General features: G+C 45.0%; 1 protein-coding gene across 2 annotated transcripts; it reads left to right on the top strand.

Annotated features, from left to right (window-relative positions):
- The first annotated feature begins 515 nt into the window (after positions 1-515).
- Positions 516-17464, top strand: MINDY1 (MINDY lysine 48 deubiquitinase 1). Of its 2 annotated transcripts, XM_072427486.1 has the most exons (11): positions 516-661; positions 2926-3014; positions 4139-5191; positions 6433-6490; positions 7601-7665; positions 10234-10392; positions 10534-10636; positions 11130-11272; positions 11999-12178; positions 12298-12471; positions 13567-17464. In XM_072427486.1, exons 3-11 carry the CDS (start codon positions 4568-4570, stop codon positions 13648-13650), a joined length of 1590 nt encoding a protein of 529 aa, XP_072283587.1. In that variant the 5' UTR covers positions 516-661; positions 2926-3014; positions 4139-4567; the 3' UTR covers positions 13651-17464. The 2 variants fall into 2 exon arrangements, with proteins under 2 accessions (XP_072283587.1, XP_072283588.1); XM_072427487.1 differs by lacking the exon at positions 516-661 and having other exon boundaries at positions 2880-3014.
- Positions 17465-18302: the final 838 nt, after the last annotated feature.

Raw genomic sequence — 18302 nt, forward strand, 5'->3', positions numbered from 1 at the left:
TCTCTTAGCACATGCTATGTACAGTGCAGTTTTGGTGCCATTACTACTTTCTTATGGTAATATCTCAGACTGCAAAGCCATTTGGTGCTCACAAAGTGGATTTATATTCCTTGTGGCTACTATGGAATAGATTAATAAGAACTTTTCATCTAGAAATCCTGGAACTTCCTCCGGGCTGTCCCTGGGTGAATGTGACAGATTTATACTATCCAATGGGGATGAAGTGAAAAGTTCCAATCCCAACCTGCACTTAAGTTGCTATTGGTAACGCAGGACTCGCATAAGGCTGCATTACTTCCTCCTGCCAGCGGGTGTCATTATAAAGCGACGTTTCTAGTCTGGCCGGCTGGTTAGAAAAACTCTATGATTACGTCTAGTTGGAACGCAAGCTCTTCACTGGCCAGCAGGTATCAGTAGAGCGCGCTGTGTTCTGTCTAGCCCGCAGGCTTCCTGGCTCTATGGTCCCGCCTTAGTGGGCAGCGCAGAATTTTCTCCTGTCCCTAGGTGTCAGCAGAGCGCGCTATGTACATTCTAGCTGGGTGCTCGTCTCAGTGGTGGCCTGGAGTGAAGTTGGTGAGAATAAACAAGCAGAGAGGCCTGAGGAGCTCCAGGGGCCCCTGACTGCCAGCCCAGTGCCCGAGAGGGGCCCCAGCACCTGCAGGTAACCTGCCTGGGATCTTATTCTGCATCCTTAGTGCTATGTATAGTCTGTGTATACTCCTAGTCGTTTCATGTTTATTATAGGGAATGCTATCCAGTCTCTGTATATATCAGTATATGTAATGTGTTCATTATGTAAATGTATATTGTGTATAAATAATGTATATAATGTGTATATATATATATATATATATATATATATATTGCTTCATATAATATTATTGGTCTGTGTGACTGCTGTCATTACAGCCCTGTGTTTATGACATATTTGTATGATGGGGGCCCAGGTCATGGTGTGTAGGGGGGGCCCAGGTCATGGTGTGTAAGGGGTTATTGTGGATAATGGGAGAAGAAAATGCCCCAGGCTGGTGGTGAGGGGGGTAAAAATATCTCAAGCCCCGTCATTGGTGTCACTGGAAGGTATAACGTTCTGTCAGTGGGAGGAATAGCGCCCCCTCATGGTGTCATTTGACTGAATGGTGCCCAGTCATTGGGTGGAATAACTCCGCCATTGTCGGTGGGAGGAATAGTGTCCCATCATTGGGGAGAACAGTGCCTTTGTTGGCGGTGTCGGTGAAAGGTATAGCGCCCCCTTGTGGTGTCATTTGACAGAATGGTGCCCCCATTGTCGGTGTAAGGAATAGTGTCCTGTCATTGGAGTTGGTGGAGGTGGGATGCCCCATTGGTGGTGGTGTTGGGAAGAATAATTCCCTGATTATGATGATGATGATGGTGGTGTTGGGGGGTGGGAGGGGGGTAGTTTCCATCATAGGTGTTGTTGGAGAGAATAGTAGTCTGTCAGTGGGCGGAATAGGCCACCTATCGTTGGGGGGAATAATGCCCCGTTAGTGGTGTTATTGGGGAGGAGAGTACCCAGTTGTAATTGTGAGAGGCCCCATTATCAGTGTCATTGGGGGAGAATGGCTCCCCTGAAGGGAGAGTTCCCTGTCTTAGTATTAGTTGATGGAATAGTGCCCTGTCATCAGGGTTGTTGGTGTCCCTTGGAGTGTATAATGCCCCACTGGTGAGGAGAGGAGTACCCAGTCGTCGTATCGGTGGGAGGAATAATGCCCCATCATCGGTGTCGTTGGGTGAGAATAGTTCCACATCAGTTGTGTTTTTGGGGAGGAATAAACCCCGGTATTAGTATCCATCATTGGTGTCCCTTTGGGGGAAATAATGCCCCATCGGTGGTGTTATTGGGGAGACGAGTACCCAGTTGCTGTGTCATTGGGGAGAATAGTTCCCTGACGGTGGTGTCGTTGGGGGGGAAATAGTTTCCTGTTATCAGTGTTGATGGTGGCAGAGTTCCCAGTTGTGGTGTTGGTAGGTAGTTCCCCGTCATTGTATCGGTTGATGGAACCCTGTTATCAGTGTCAGTGGGATAAATAACTCCCCATGTTGGGGTCAATAAGGTAATGGCTCCCTGTTGTTGGTGTTAGTGGGAAAAAACACCCTCTTCTTGTTCACAAAAGGAGAAATGGTGCCCCCACTGGGGGTCAGTGGAATGACTTGTTGCCCCATTATTGGTGTCAGTGGGAGAAATGTATTTTTGTATTGTTAGCCGGAGCATTCCCTGCAGCACTCCATCGTCCTTCATAGTCTATAGCTGTCCCTCAGAGTTGCTCACAATTTAATCTCCCTCCACCCTATAACATTCTATGCCAAGTGTTTGGGAAGCCTGGTCTATATTTGGGGTGTGATATTTTTGGGGTGTAAAATGGCGTGCCCAGAATAAACCACTGGGAGGACATACAGACTCCATGCAGATAATGCCCTGTCTGGATTTAAACCCGGGACCTCTCTGAGTACAGGGTGTTGTCACCCTATAATAGGAAGTGCCTGGAACATGGCAGGATCACCAGGCTCTGTCCCTAAATCCTCCCATGGGACCATCCATAGTACCTCACCCCTGATCAAGTCTCAGGGTGGTGGCGTCACCCCTGAGGTTGCAGCGTGCAGAAGCAAAGCCCTGCCTCCACCAAGATGGCGGCCAACATATAAAGATCGTACCAGCCGATACGTGGAGAGTCAAGAATTTGGGGGGTGTTTTTTTTTTTTTCAAGCCAATGGACAGGATTGGTGTGGAGATGATGGGAAGGATAACTATGCCAAAGATGGGGGGGGGGGGCCAGCCAGGTACAAAGTCTGCCATTGTGTGTACCGGATGGGTCATGACAGGTGTCACCGGGGAGATGATTGGCCACACTTTTCTCTTTCTTATTGTAGAATTGACTCTCCATTGTTTTTCTGTTTGCTCTCCAGCCATTGTTCTGCAGGTTATAGACGCCGTGTCCGGGAGACCTGAGTGCAGCTGATACTTTCACCCCACACCGCTGGGAGAGACGCAGCCGGTAAGGGAAGCAAAGCCGGCACCTTAACATTAAAAAATGTCCGCTCCCCTCTATGCTGTCAGCTGAATCGTATGTTGAAATCCTGTGTAGCAATGTGGTCACTGGGCTGTTATGCAACGCCGACTTCCTACACAACAGGGTTTGTGCAGCCGCAACACTCGCTGCAATATCCGCCAGACCAGGGAAAGGGTTAAAATGTTCAGCTCGTGGTCACATTATGGAGATTTTTTCTCACTTCCTGTCCCTCATATGGTCATCACTTCCTGTTGTTGGAAATTTAATCTTGCAAGTTCCTATGCTCTCTCTCTACCCAGTACAGGACCCCCCCTTGCTTTTTTGTAGCCCTAACACACTTCCTGTGTTTAGGTGACAACACTGCTCCTCCAAAACAGTACAGGCAGGGTCCGTGGTCACCTCAGGACAGGAAGTGTTATTGGTAGGATCGGCAAAAAAAATAAAAAATGAATTTGGGTGCCACATTTGGCCATTTTTGGGATGTAGTCTGTGTTACTACTTTTAAAAAGCCCAGTGTTGTCCCTAGGCATTTTTAGCCCTGCGCACCACCCGGAATCTTTCAGCGACGACACAGCTTTTTTTTTTGGTGGTTACTTAAATGTTGAGTCCACAATAGAGGGGCTGCCACCCAGCCTAAAATATCTGGGGAGGATATTGAAGTCAGCAAATATACCAGCCCTGTAGGGGGCGGTATGGACAGGTTGGGGACGAATACAGGGAAACGGGAGATCAGCTTGTGCTTGGACTGTTTATAATTTAATACACATTCCTGTTTGCTTGAATCCCAATCACACCCCACAGGACGGGTGACTTTTCATGGGGTGGAAATGCCGAAAGCAGTGACTCTCCGTGAGTGAGCGGCAGGTTAGAGGTCATCCATGAGTCAGGGGGCGGAGTTGTGACACAGAATTTATAGTATGCTATTATAATGGTGTCACCGTAGGATACTCATGGAATGAAGAGAACAGAAGCCAAGACTGGTCAGTAATTGTTCAGATACACACAGACTAATAAAGATATTTCATTTTTGAATAGGAATTTATAGCCCTGTACAACACAAAGTGGCTGGTAAAAGTTTTCTCATTTTATTTGTTTTCTCTCTCTTTTAGGCTCCTCAAATCGAATGGAAACACAAACGCCCAGTCAGAACCCGAAACCCATCCATCGAATTTCCACAAAAACCTCCTGACTTATCTAATTGGCCCCCATTTCTGCTCAACAAAATTTTGGAAAGAAAATGCACAATTTCTTTTTTCTATCTTTGCTTCTCTCTTTTTGATCCTTTTTTTCACATTTTGACGAGCATTATGTACAATGCACAAAAACATCCACAAAACCCCAAACCATCGTCGTCTTGAGCTTTGATATTTTGTTTATTGCTGAAGGAAATTTTTAAGTGTTTTTGAAAATCTATTTATACCTTTTTCTGGGCTTTTTTGGAAAAAGGAAATTTTGTGTATTGTATGAAATATTTTTTGTCTGTTGTAAATTGTAAAATTTACGTTAATTGCACAGAATTTGTAATTTGTTTTTGAACGATGGACCCTAAACAAGAGCAGGAGACGATGGACCTGGAGGAGGAAAAAGACGTCCAGACTCAAAAGGAAAGCTGTGAGGTTTTGGATAGAAAGTCTCCGGACGTCCAGGAGGAATCGCAAATTTCGGAAGCAGATTCCGGGAGCCGGAAGTTGGACTCTGAGCCAGCGTCCGATACGACGACGGAGGGGAGCCAGGAGACGTCCGATTCTTGTGAAGCTTCGACCTCCGGCGATGAGAGCACCGGCAAACTGCAGGAGCCGCAGACCAGCATGGAAACGGAAGACGGTGTCTCGGAGTCCACGGTGGATTCCAAGGTAAACCTGTTGTCCACATCCGTCGAATCGGAGCAGCCAGAGGCCGCCATGCCATCAGAGGACCAGTCCAAAGCGGAAAACCCCTCCCTGCAGAATTTGCTATGCTCCAGCTCCAGCGTCAGCCCCTGCGAGGAGGCGTTGGAAGTGGCGGTGACCAAATCACCGGAGGGTGCTGCCGCCGCCGCGACGGACTATTACTTTGTGAAGTGGATAAATTGGAAAGGGGAGAGGACGCCGGTGATCACGCAGAGCGAGAATGGCCCCTGCCCTCTGCTGGCCATCATGAATATACTTTTCTTGCGTTGGAAGGTAGGTGGTGTTTATTAAAGTACGACTCCAGCTCACACTTGGTGTTTTTGTACAATGGGAAAGATTTGTAGCTTTATGATCATCCCACCCCTGGGGTGCAGTATGGCTGTATAGGTACTGTATGTAGTGCAAGTGTACCACTGCCCCGCCCACTGCTTTGTATCATCACATTGGCAACGCCCACCAGCGGTCTCTATATATTAGAGCCTCTCCTATCTACGCAGCTGCTTATATTAAGCCACGCCCCCGCTGCAAAGTTATAACCGCTGATTGGCCGGCTGCTGTCACATGCTTCTCCCATACCTGGAAGTATTTCCGGTGTAGTAAAGTATATGCTGAGGGTCGATAGAGATAAAATGAGCAACAATGCTTTGTTGCAATGTATTAAGCCTAAACTAAACCGGATTGGCCGTGAGTAAATTTGCATGCATATAAATATTTAAATATTTGCAGCCAGACTTGTGTCCCTTTAAGAGATCACAGCCAGGACTCCTAAATGCTGTCTGCAGATGAGCAATGGCAACCAGTCCAGGGATCGCCCAGAAGGAGCAGAAACATACTGATGAAGTCATCACTCTGCTCATCATTGTACAGATTGCACATTGCTTTTCTGTGGTCCCTGACCACAACTTCCCCTGCTGCTGTGTTATAATTACATTATTGTCACCCTTGTGTGTGGTTGTAAGGTAAAGACCGGTTCTGCTTGCCGGAATGACCTGTGTACACAAAACATTGCAGCACACCGAGGGCCCTTCTGTAGATGATTACAAATAAAAACACGCCCATGCCTGTTCTTCCTGAGCAGCAAATCCGGTTTGCCTTTTATTTCCACAACACATTCCAGTGCTATCCAGACCTGAGCTAGAATTTTCTAGCCCAGTCTAAAACATGCCTGTGGTGTCTTCCCTTATGGAAGGGTCCCGATCCCCCGATTAAATTCCTTATTTAATACAGTAAACTCAGCAGCACCCCCTGCAGGTGAAGCAGTCACATGACATGCCTAAGCTCCTCCCTCTGATACATTTCATTCTCTCAGACAACTAAAGCCAGGCAGGGTGAAATGTGACAGAGGCAAGATGACCAAACTTCCGGGAAATATAACATTTCTATTGAATGTTTAACACAGCAAAAGGGAACACATAGGGCATGTTTTACTGTTGGGGATGTGCTACCTTGGAACCTCCGGGGTGTGGCCTAGACTTATACAAGCTTCATTAATAACGCTAATCATTTCATTGCAGGTAAAGTTACCACCGCAAAAAGAGGTGGTCACATCTGAGGAACTGATGGCGCACCTTGGTAAGAGAGAGACGTGTACTGAATGTTGGAATTATTTTTAATATGAATACTTTATATTATTTGAATGTTATGCCATTTAAATAGATTTGCCATGTGCTAGTAGTACAGTATAGGGAGCTGCACCAATGATGAAAGAGCTGCAGGGAAAGAACCAACAAATAACTTGTTACACACATCAAAGTGCCCACAGCTCTAAGATGGGCTGTCCTGGATCCTCAGGGGTGGGGCCTAGACCCACATGTTGGGTATCTACTGATATCTGTGCAGGAGAAAACTTTTTCCTTCTAAGATATAAAAGGAATTGTCCCTCCCCCCAACCTAGGATTGGATATTGAAAGCAGCAAACTACTGAGCTCATCTTTCTGCTTTCTCCTCCTATCAGTGTGCTCATTGCACTCCAGTTCCACTTCTCAGTACCTTATGCTGCTTTTCCTATTTTAGCCTGAGCTCTGCTGTACAGGGAGTGCAGAGTCTGATGCTTTTAGAAATCTCATGATCTTGCAAAGTTGCACTGAGCTAGCTGCCTCATCCACACAATAATTTTATTGGCAGGTTTAGAAATGTGGACCTGGCAAAGTCTCCCTGCAGTAATCTGTTTCCTGCACTCTCGATAAGAGCAGAATAAATGGACGGCCTTTTAATAAACAGCACAGATTCCCTGACATCCCGGTGTGCCGGAGTAATGAGACTCGCCCTGGCAAACCTTCAATTATTGAATCCGTGCATGGCATGGGATGACTCTGTGGGTAGCATGCTCATTTTGCAGCACCATCCCCCATCCTTTCCCACAATTCAACAGGTGAACCCACCATGTGACTCCTTGGAAAACTTTTGATCTGGGATGTTAGTCGGCTTGGAATGATTACTTTTAGATCTAGCGGTAGGATCAATTTCTGTCCTCTACCTGTACAGAGAGCAGAGCTGTGGGAGGAGTCTGGTAAGCCACACCCACTACAGAGCACCTGCAGGAGGGGCGGAGACAAGACCAGTCCTCCTGTACAGGGAAAGAGAGCAGCAGTGTGTGTGTGTGTTTCTTATATGCAATCTTTTAAAGTCCTTAAATCTGAACATGTGAGTTTCTTACTCGTCTTTTATTTTCCTCTCCTCCAGGGGACTGCATATTATCCATCGAGCCGCAAGAAAAATCCGAAGCGCTTCAACTAAACTTTCAGCAGGTCTGTTCTCGAGGTGATGATTTCTAGAATAAATCCTGAACCAATATTACAAGGCCCATTGAGGATATTGTAGAGAGCTGTGTCAGAGCAGATCCTGAATCTGTTCCACATCAGGCAGACCTAAAGGGTATACACGGCCATAAGCTTTTCAGATGGGGAATAGTTCAGTGATCTCCCCAGGCCCTTTTAGCTAGGCGAACCACCCGGCAATTTTCAGTTACTGAAAAGTTGGGTCACAATACAGAGGTTGCCATCCAACTACAGTACAGGGGGTACTAACTGCAGATTGTACCCCCCCCCCCCTCCAAAAGGATACACTTACCACTGCCCCAATATTAAGCCCTCCTTGTGACTTGTAAACATTACTTGTTTACAAGCAGATCCTTTTTAGTCTCGCTGCCTGCTCTGTCCTTCTTTCTTCCATAATGCATCCTGCTTCTGTCTTACCTTCCTCTGGTAAGGGACACATAAACCCAGCTATTCACATGGTATGAAACTAATTATGATTCATAAGACCAGGCATTCATTCATCTTCCATGGCTCCATGGTCAATGTGTGACACTCATTGCAGGGTGTTTCAGCAGTGGTCAGCAGGTCACTTTTCTGGTGTGCAGCTGCATAACCCCACAGTCTAAGTGTTATAACCCCTCTCTATCATTATCAGCATTATACTTTATATACTATATTATATTTCATCAAGTTGTTCTACAATACCTCTTCTGTGGGATCAGAGCAGACAAAGCTGTACCAGTTCCTCCAGGGCAGGGGTGTCAAACTCAATTACACAGAGGGCCGAAAATAAAAACTCCGACCAAGTCAGGGGCCAACCTTGAAATTGATTTAAAAAATAGGAAGTAATTCCTTCAAATTAAATATAAAACATTTTTGTATGGAAACAAAGAAGTATTGCTTAACATGCATCCTGGAACAAGAAAATACTTGGCAATGCAATGTAAGCACTAATTGGCCCCTAGCTACAGTTCTTAATAGATTTGAATAAAGATGGCATGAATGTTATTATTCAATTGACACCAAATAATGAAATGAATGTTACATGTGTATAAATTATGTGCCCATATCTGATATCTTTGAAACTCTTGTTAGAAAAGAAAAAGAAAGTTATTTGCAAAGGAGACAGAAAAGAGTGACATCCTTTTTGATGGTTTCACACAGATCTGCATCCGGATACCACAGGACCTTGTACTTTATGTTTTGTTTCCTGCAGATCTAAGTAGTTTTTTTTCTCTTGCTGTGAGCTAGGAATAGCGACCGGTCTCAGAAGAGAAACAGAAGACAAGTGATGCTGGGACTTCAATTCCCAGCATTACTTGCATCTATGGAACTGCCCAATGCAGAGCGGCATAAGCAGACAGCTGCTCCATAGATGCGAGACGCGAGTGATGCCGGGACTGCAGTTCCCGGCATTACTTGCGTCTATGAAACTCTGGACGTGAGTGATGCCGTGAGTTGTGGTAGCGGCATCACTCGCTGCAGAAGGCATTGGCGGGCAGGCGGGCCAGATGCCATTCATTTTCCCAAATCCTCATGGGGCCAAACAAAATGACCTCGCAGGCCAGAGTTTGACACCCCTGCTCCAGGGTTGGCTAGGGGTTCCTTGAGCAGTTTACCACTGGCACCAATGATCTTTTTGGCTATCTGTAAGGATGACATTCTTCCCAATGGCCAGCAATGTAAGAGACATTCTTCCTACTAACCACCATGCTAATGTACAGTGAGCTGTACATGTAGAAATTGTAGAAGGGGTTCCCTGAGACCTGAAAGAGTTCCCCCATGTTAAAAATGTCAAACACTGAGCTGTACACCCCCTACCTAGGGATTATTAAGCCATGGCCTTATCACCAGTTGCCCTCTCATGGACGCTTTTGGTTTGAACCAACCATTGCACAGTGGGAACAACACACAAGGCATCTTGAGGTTTGCTTTGTCCCCTACACATACTTGTCCCCAGATGCTAATATTACACAGGATTTATATAGCACCAACATATTACGCAGCGCTGTACATTAAATAGGGGTTGCAAATGACAGAAAGATACAGACAGTGACACAGGAGGAGGAGAGAACCCTGCTCTGAAGAGCTTACAATCTAAGAGATATCACTGACAATGCTGTTAAGATCTTATGAGCTGAACAATGCTCTCTGCGTTGTTATTCTTTCCTTTGGAGAGTTTTGATCCCAAACTTCGTAATATCTGACTGTGTAATAAATAACCCTATTTACATAAAAAAGTAAAAATTAGGTGAAAAGAATGCAGATTATTAGGCTAGTCACCATTCTTTTATGTGTCCAGGGTGGGTTGATTTGGTGTTCCTGGGGGATGGGGGGGTTCATGATGACACCCTGGGAATGCTGTAAGTGGGTTAAGTTTAACCAGTGCTGCCCAAATTTTATTGGGGTTCAATTCTCCAGAATCCTTTAAACTCTGGAATATCAGTTTGTGGTACCTGTAACTTGAATATGTAAATGTTGTAAATGTTGACAATTAGAGCACACAATATTTGACGTAAGTGACTTTTCTTTTCTTTTCTTTTCTTTTTTTTTCCCCAGAATGTGAATGATGCCATGACAGTTTTGCCCAAGCTGTCGACAGGTCTGGATGTAAATGTGCGGTTCACAGGAGTGTCTGATTTCGAGTACACCCCGGAATGTATTGTCTTCGACCTCCTCAACATACCACTGTACCACGGCTGGCTGGTAGATCCACAGGTAGGTAGGTTTGTCTGCATAGCCGCTTCCTAGTCACCTCACACCCCCACAATGTCACACGAACATCCAGTGGAGGTGGCAGGAAGCTTTACAAAAGACAGGTCCAATGTTCATTTTAGTCATTGATCCTCTTTTTTCCAGAGCTCAGAAGCTGTACAAGCGGTGGGAAAACTCAGCTACAACCAGCTGGTAGAAAAGATTATAATGTGCAAACATTCAGCCGACCCCAACCAGGTGACTGAAGGTAAAGAACCCACAAAGTATAAAATCACTTCAAATCTGTTGTCAGGTGAAGGCATTGAGAAAGCTTCAATGCAGTTCAATCCCATCTTCCCCTTTTTATAAAATAAACTGCTTCTGTTTTAATTATTAGCAAGTATTCACCAATGCAGTCTTGTGTATAACTTTTTCAACTTTTCAAACTTGCCTACCCGTTTTCTGTCTCTTAAACCCTTACTCCTTACTTATTATTCCATATCCCCCTCCTATTGTGTGATACTTCCCCCACCTCTTAGATTGTAAGCTCTTCGGGGCAGGGTCCTTTCCTCCTCCTGTGTCGTTGTCTGTATCTGTCATTTGCAATCCCTATTTATTGTACAGCGCTCCGTAATTTGTTGGCGCTATATCAATACTGTTTAATAATAATAGGGTGATATAATTCACAGCCTTATTTTCTGATCCGGTGCATCCTTCCACCCTTTGTATCCATCACCCATGATCCTTTTTTTTTTTTCCAGGTCTTTTGGCAGAACAGTTTCTGGAGACGTCGGCAGCACAGCTGACCTATCAAGGCCTGTGTGAACTGATGGCCGCCGTCACGGAGGATGAGCTTAGCGTCTTCTTCCGGAACAATCACTTCAGCACATTGATAAAGCACAAGGTACGGCTTTGTGTGTCATTGGTTGGAGCTCAATACACGCATATGGCTAAATACGCAACCTACGACAGGTATTCTATGCAGGTGGTTTTGTCATACCGTCACCCTGCCAGACTGCATAGCCCTGTTCTCCGAATTAGTAATTTCTTCCTGCCATTGGATGTTACGGAGCAGCAGCACCAAGGGCTCATCCTTATGCTTGGACAGACTCTGGAACTATGTGCTGACCGGAAGGCAGATCGGCGCCTACTGTCTTCCCTCTATTGATCTTAGTTATGCTGTAGAGGGGATTATTGGAGATCGATATGACAGACCAAGGGACTGCAATAGTTACATTTACCAATATATATATATAATCGTTTCCAGTGATTGCATATCTGCTGTTTTTAATATAACGTGAACCTGTACAGTCCCCACACAGGGCCAACAAACAATTTCTCTTTACTGCTTCACTCCCAGCTCACATTTTTGTGATCTAACCCAGTTTAAAAGTTTTAATTAGGTGCTATGCTTTTTGTAACCTTTAGAGGGCAGCAAATTCAAGGTCTCATTTAAAAGTAATGTGTAGAAGTTTCATACATCACCAATGAGCGAAAATATTGCTTAGCTAGAGATTGGCTTTAAAATGGGACATTCCAGCCCTTGAAAGCTTCCATTTAAAAATATATAGTTGCATTACGCATATATTTTTGTGTGTTTACTAATCCTTCCCCTTGTTCTCTATTACAGGGTCACCTGTATCTGCTGGTGACAGACCAAGGCTTCTTGCAGGAGGAGAAGGTGATCTGGGAAAGTCTTCATAACGTAGAGGGTGACAGCTGCTTCTGCGACTCTGACTTCCACCTGATTCAGCCAGACAAGGAAACCTCATTCAGCCCCCAACAGCTTCAGCAGCGGCAGGTCGATCAGGTATAGTGAGGGGAGACTTCAGACCCTACAATAGACTGTTTAGGGTGCAGATAACCTAAAGATCTAAACAAAATGTTACTTAACAGTGTATTTTCTCTCTGTACACCCCCCCTCTACAGGATTACATGATTGCTCTGTCCTTGCAACAGCAGCAACAAGGCCCTCTGCCCATCAGTGACCTGGAGCTGGCCAGACAGCTACAGCAGGAGGAATACCAACAACAGCAGCAGCAGCAACAACAACAGCAGCAGCACCATGCTCCAGAACCGGGACCGTCACACTCCTCTCCACAGGTACAGTTGGATCTTCTCACCCTGTGCATTCAAAGCTGCAGCCCTTTCCTTCCTATTCTGACCATAATACATGCATAACTCCTTACAATAGCCATCCCTATGCTTGAAATAGGGCTGAGGGCTCTTGAGAGGAGTTCTCAAGGTGAATGCTGTGATGTTTTAAGAAAGCTTAGAACAGTGTACAGCACCTGCTACCCCCTCCTTGCCATTGATTAATCTACAAGGAGGAGGTAATGGGATGCCCAGGAACCAGTGTAAGTAAGGCATGTATAGGTAATAGTAAATAAAGTGACCCCTTTCATGCAATGTGACTCATTTACTCTCAGAAATACCTTAAACACTCAGAAAAATATCTGAAATCTGAATCAAAAGCTGCTGTAATATTGTCCACAGTGACCGAGAGTTTCTGCCCACCACCACCTGCTACCTCTGCTAATACCACTGTTATTTACATCATATAAATCCCCAACGTACTCCCTATAGGTCTTATGTATGGCACGTGAGAGGGGTAATCCCTGTGGTGCGGGCTGTGATTTGCTGCAAGTAACGAATGACAGCATGCTGCATTGGTCTTAAAGCCTAAAGGCGTAAGATTTACATGCTATGGTCCACCATCCAGGTCCCTTGCTGCAGCTATTTCCTGGTGTGATGTACCTATTATCGGGTTCCCTGCTGACATCATTTTTGGGTGCCGGGTACCTCTGATCTGTTGCTGTAAATTTCCCTGCACCTCCTGTCCCCTCATGCTGACATCAGCATTGCAGACTCCTCCTATGTGTCCTGAGTGTACCCCACCACTGGACAGCCAATAGGAAGTGTCCGTGTAATGCAAGCAGTAATGTGGACACTCTAAGAGCTCCGCCTCCTAAAAGCAGGAGGAGAGAGGACTCGGGACTGTAAGATCATGTGACCGCAGCTTTTGTAATGATTTTGATCAGTTAGCGGGGGGGATAGGAAAATCCCAAAGATCAGCATTGCAGTGATCACCAAGCTTTCCTTCTGGAAATCTTAAATTATTAGAATAATATAAATAATTCCATCACCGGAATTGCACGGTAATTCTTCTGCTTTAACTTTGCATTTTTCTATCCTCAGGAGAGGCCTCAGACGTCCTCGGGTCGTCCCACCACAGAGCGACGGCAGCGACCAAAGCAAGAATCGGACTGCATCCTGCTATAGCCCCACCTGCGAAATAGGAGATGGAATCCAGTTTTACCACTAGGGGAAGCAGCACAACACCCCCCTTATTGTACAGCTGACGCCAATTTTTTGTGCTGAGTTTGTACATGTTTCAGGCCCCTGTTCCTTCTTTATTCTTCTCTCTCTCTAAGCACTTACAATGTGGGACTTTTTTCTTGTAATATACTAAACCCAAATTCCCCGAATGCCTTTCTTGTACCTCTCTCGATGTTTTTCTACCCAAACTGTAGCTAGACTGGCCGATTTCAGGGCTGCAGACAACTCCCAACTTTTTTTTTTTATGTGCAGACAGAATATAAAACTACAGTAAAATATTTTTACGGGCATAGTTGCTATTTAGGGTCCCCGCCACACAGTAGTAGGGACTTTTTTAGGCTCACTTCTGGACCCAGTTGTACTCCCTACCTTAGCGACCTCTTGCTGCTCTTTGTATCATTGCAGCTACCACAAAGTGCATCCAGCTATGGTCAAGCATGTGGCTGCTGCTCATGATAGCAGTAATCTCCAGGCCCAGGGGGTGATGTCATTGCTGCCCATAGGCACTGGCATCAGAGGGGTATAAACACTGCAAAAGTAAACCCTTGGTCAGTGGGTGGACTTTTAGGAAACCCTGTCCTGAATGGACAAGGTGAGGAGGTCCCCTAAGTATTGACCATAGTGAGAAATTTTAAAGGGCTACAAAGTATTATGGTGGCACGGCACCTCTGCATTGTATTTTGCCAAGGGCAGTGCTTGTTGGGTGCACAATAGGGGGGAGAGCTCAGGTCAGGCATTTCTAGCAGTCCAAAGGATTCAAGAGGTGGGACCATGACACAGAGTTGTGAGCTCTGGGAAGTGGTGTCGGCCTTGTCATACAATACAGCCATATAGCACAGATGGGGGGTATAAAATATGTTTATCAGCCATGTGATTTGCTGTTTGACTGACTTGTCACGTAAAGGATCAGACCATTTAAAAGTGATATTTCAGTTATGGGTGGAGGCTTAAGGGTTAGCCTCTAACTTTTTAGGTGCAATGGTGACATCTCCTGACCACCTGGATGTTTGGCATCTCTCCATCCTCCTCTGTGTGTGTCTGCGCCTACATTCTCCAAAAAAAATTGGAAACCTCTTATAAGGGGTACAGCAGGTTTAAAGACCTGAGAACTCATGGAAAGAATGGAGGGAACCCCTCCTAATGGGTACAGCAGGTGTACATACCAGAGCTGTATTGTGAGAGAAGGGACATCGCCAGGAGTTGATTGAAGGAGAGATCACAGACCTGCATGCTGGGTGTGAAGCAAGACACTGGTGGAATCCATATTGTAAAATAGAAAGTCGTCCTGTACTTGGTAGAGCTGTATAAATACCAGAACTAGATGGATAAAATGGCTCCTATGTCTTTAGATGAATTCAACACTGAAATATCAGTTTTAGGTGCAGTATGGACTATGTTATAATCTCCGTACTCTGCAACTGTCCAAATCTATTCATCTCTTCTGTATGCAGCTAGAGTGACCCTCACAATACATTGGTTTTGGTAAATTTTTACTTACACTTCCTCTCCCTTATCTGCTCGCTTTGTCTGTCTTCCTCTTCCCCATCAGATTTATTTCTCTCTCCCTTTCTTTTCTCCACCTTTACTCTCTTTCACCCACACTCTCTCCTCTCTCTCTGCTCTTTCCTTTCTTTCACCCGCTCTCTGTCTCTCTCTTTTTCTTTCTTTCACCCATGCTCTCTTCTCTCTTATTTTCTTTCACCCACTCTCTCCTCTACTTTCCTTGCCCTCCTATGCATGCACGCCGTCTTTACCCTCTCCTATGCTCTCATCCCCCTTGCCTCTCTCTCATTGTATATATATATATATATATATATATATATATATATATATATATATATATATATATATATATATATATATATATACTCTCTGCACCCTTTTAGCTGGGCACTTTTCAGTAACCACCTGGCACTTTTGGGTGGTTGATAAAAAGTTGTGTCACAATACAGGGGCTCCAGCCATTTGGGGCATGATTAAAGACAATGATAGAAAAATGGGTCACACTATGAGGGTAGGTATTAGAAAGCTGGAACAAACTAGGCGATACAAAGCTGGCAGAATTAGAGAATTTGTCATGTGTTGTCCCTTTTACTTTTTGACCATCCACTTACAGTTAAAAAGTTCTAGAGTAGGGAGGGCACCCCAAACAATATTTCTATTCATCCAACCCCCAGATTCCACCTCTATTCTTCTCTATATCCAGGCAGCGGTCACTTCTCCTCTCGCCCATTTTCAGTCTTTATTTATGAAAGCAAAAAAACACAAAAATCTATTTTCCTAAGTGTCCTTCTGAACAGAGTCTGCTGGAGCCCAGAGGCAGATTAGATTTTTATTTCCAGGAATAAACCGTTTCATTTTCATGTTTTCCATGCATTAGGAGCACATGGTTGTCGTTGCTACATTATTTTCCATATTATGGCTGTCAGTCCGTCGCTGTGTATTTTTGCTGGGGACCGGCTTGTTTGCGGTGGCATCACTTTGCCACTCCTTTATATTTGTGTTTCTTTATCGCTCATGGGCACCTGTCATTGTGCAGGAACTAAAAGGGGTGAAGAAGGCAGGTAAATATGGGCGGAGGTAGGTTTAGGTTTATCTCTGGAGATGGCTGGACATTGAATCTTAGGGGTGCCCAACCTGCACATTCTGTATTAGACCTCACATTCTAAAGATGAGCTGGAGCACCATGGCCATTGTTATGATACAGAATTCACTTTGGGTTGAGATGTTAAGGGAATAAAGGAGTAGCTGTGGGGAAACTCTTCTTCCTCTAGAACTCAAATCCAAAAAAAAGAAGGCCTCCATCTTTTATTGAGGGGCCATTGACTCATATACATGCGGGTATATTGTCACCTACAGGATGGGAAATGTAAAAGGTGACCAGCTCTCCCTAATGGCTAATGCACATATTACATAGCTCAGCTTTGCTCTCTTGTGCTAGGGAGGTGTATGGGTCGTCCAACTTTTAAGCTGTCAGTTTAAAGGAACTCGCTCCCAATTCATTAGATTTGGTGGGAGATTTTAAGGTGTCCCTGGACCCCATTCAACCGAACCAACTTCCTTGTGGATATAAGACTCCCTATAGGTCTATCTGGTTGGCTCCTATGCAGCCATCTTCCAATGCGTGTGCCACACCATGTCCCTGAAGAATATGGATTCATCTTTACCGATAGGAAGCCTCTTGTCCCCAGTTTATGTTTTTGCAAATGGGTACCTGGTCTCCCATTCACACCTATAGGGCTGCACCAGTGGCCCCTTGCTTTGGTTAGGTGGGCAGCCATGTGGTCGCACCTTCAGTTGTGTGGACGTCCATGCCCATCTCTCTGTTTGGCACTGCTATTGAAAGCTCCTCACAAATATGAATCCATGGTGCTGCATTCCCTTAATGAACGTTGGACAAAATTGGATATTCTATGTTACCGGTATTTACTGAGCGTACAAAAGACAAATAAATCCCATTATCAGAAGCCACCAGAAAGTTAGCACCGCTCCAGCTCCTCCTCTCCTCTTCGCCAGCTGCTACAGAATGACAGGTGCCCTTTTATGACACCACTTTTCCTTTGACCATTCCCGTCATTGCTATGATTTCATACCAAATCGCATTTCCTTTTTCTGGTGTCACACAATTTCTATAAAAACCATCTGTTCTATTCCTGTTTTTATCTAGTCTGTCCAAAGGGCCGACACTGTGAGCAGCTTTTGCACCTTGTAGAGAAGACCCTGTGTGTAGTAAATTCAATAAACTCTTTACACCCCATCCTTGTCTTGTCATTCTTGTCTCTGTGTTCTTGTGCACTCCAGCAATGGCTGCTTGGCTATTGCCATGGCAGGTGATGTGATGGTGACAACAGTAGACCATGCCGGTGTAATGTGTGTTGAATGGAACAATAAGTCTCCATCAGAAGTCAGTGTAGCCGGGTGACCACCCAGGAGCACAATTAGAAGGCAAGGAAAGAAGCGTTGTCACCTCATCTTAGGAAGTGCTAGAAGAGAAGCTTTAATGTTGACTTTCTGCACATTGGCTGGGATCTGCAATAATCTACAATGTGATCACCTTCAAGGGGGTTTCCTACCCCACCACTTAACCAGAACTTCATGACAATGGCCTATTGAGCTGTAGGCTGTGTGACCTGAAGATTAGCCATCCTAGGGCTTTATATAAGAGGTTTTAGCTGTCAGAAAGTCAGTATGATATTTTGTGGGGTTTCTTTGTTCCCGGCAACATCTTGCCCGACCTACAACCTTTATTCTTCTGTCCCCCAAACTAAACCTTTTATTGTAAGCTTGATGAATTTGACACATTAGCTCCCAGCCATTTCCAATTCATGGACAATTTCAAGAGGATTAATTTGGATCGGTGACTCAACGAGCCAATAGGGAATGGTGTGTTAAAATGATATGTAGTGCCATGGGGATGGCTGGATGTTTATTACACTATATGGGGCAAATAGTGGTGACAATCACATGTGTATGTATGATCTTGTTGGGCATTCTATTACAAAAGCATGACCACTGATGTGGATACCCCTATCCATGGCCATTAATAAGAAGTCACCCCCCTCCCCTTTCTCATCCATGGCTATTATTACGGAGTC

This window comes from Pyxicephalus adspersus, chromosome 12, assembly GCF_032062135.1.
Source record: "Pyxicephalus adspersus chromosome 12, UCB_Pads_2.0, whole genome shotgun sequence".
In the NCBI taxonomy this organism is placed as follows: domain Eukaryota; kingdom Metazoa; phylum Chordata; class Amphibia; order Anura; family Pyxicephalidae; genus Pyxicephalus; species Pyxicephalus adspersus.

Coding starts and splice junctions, on each gene's coding strand:
- MINDY1 (XM_072427486.1), top strand. CDS start 4,568: ATGGACCCTAAACAAGAGCAGGAGACGATGGACCTGGAGGAGGAAAAA. Junction 6,491..7,600: donor GGAACTGATGGCGCACCTTG/GTAAGAGAGAGA, acceptor CCTCTCCTCCAG/GGGACTGCATATTATCCATC. Junction 12,179..12,297: donor AGCAGCGGCAGGTCGATCAG/GTATAGTGAGGG, acceptor CCCCCTCTACAG/GATTACATGATTGCTCTGTC.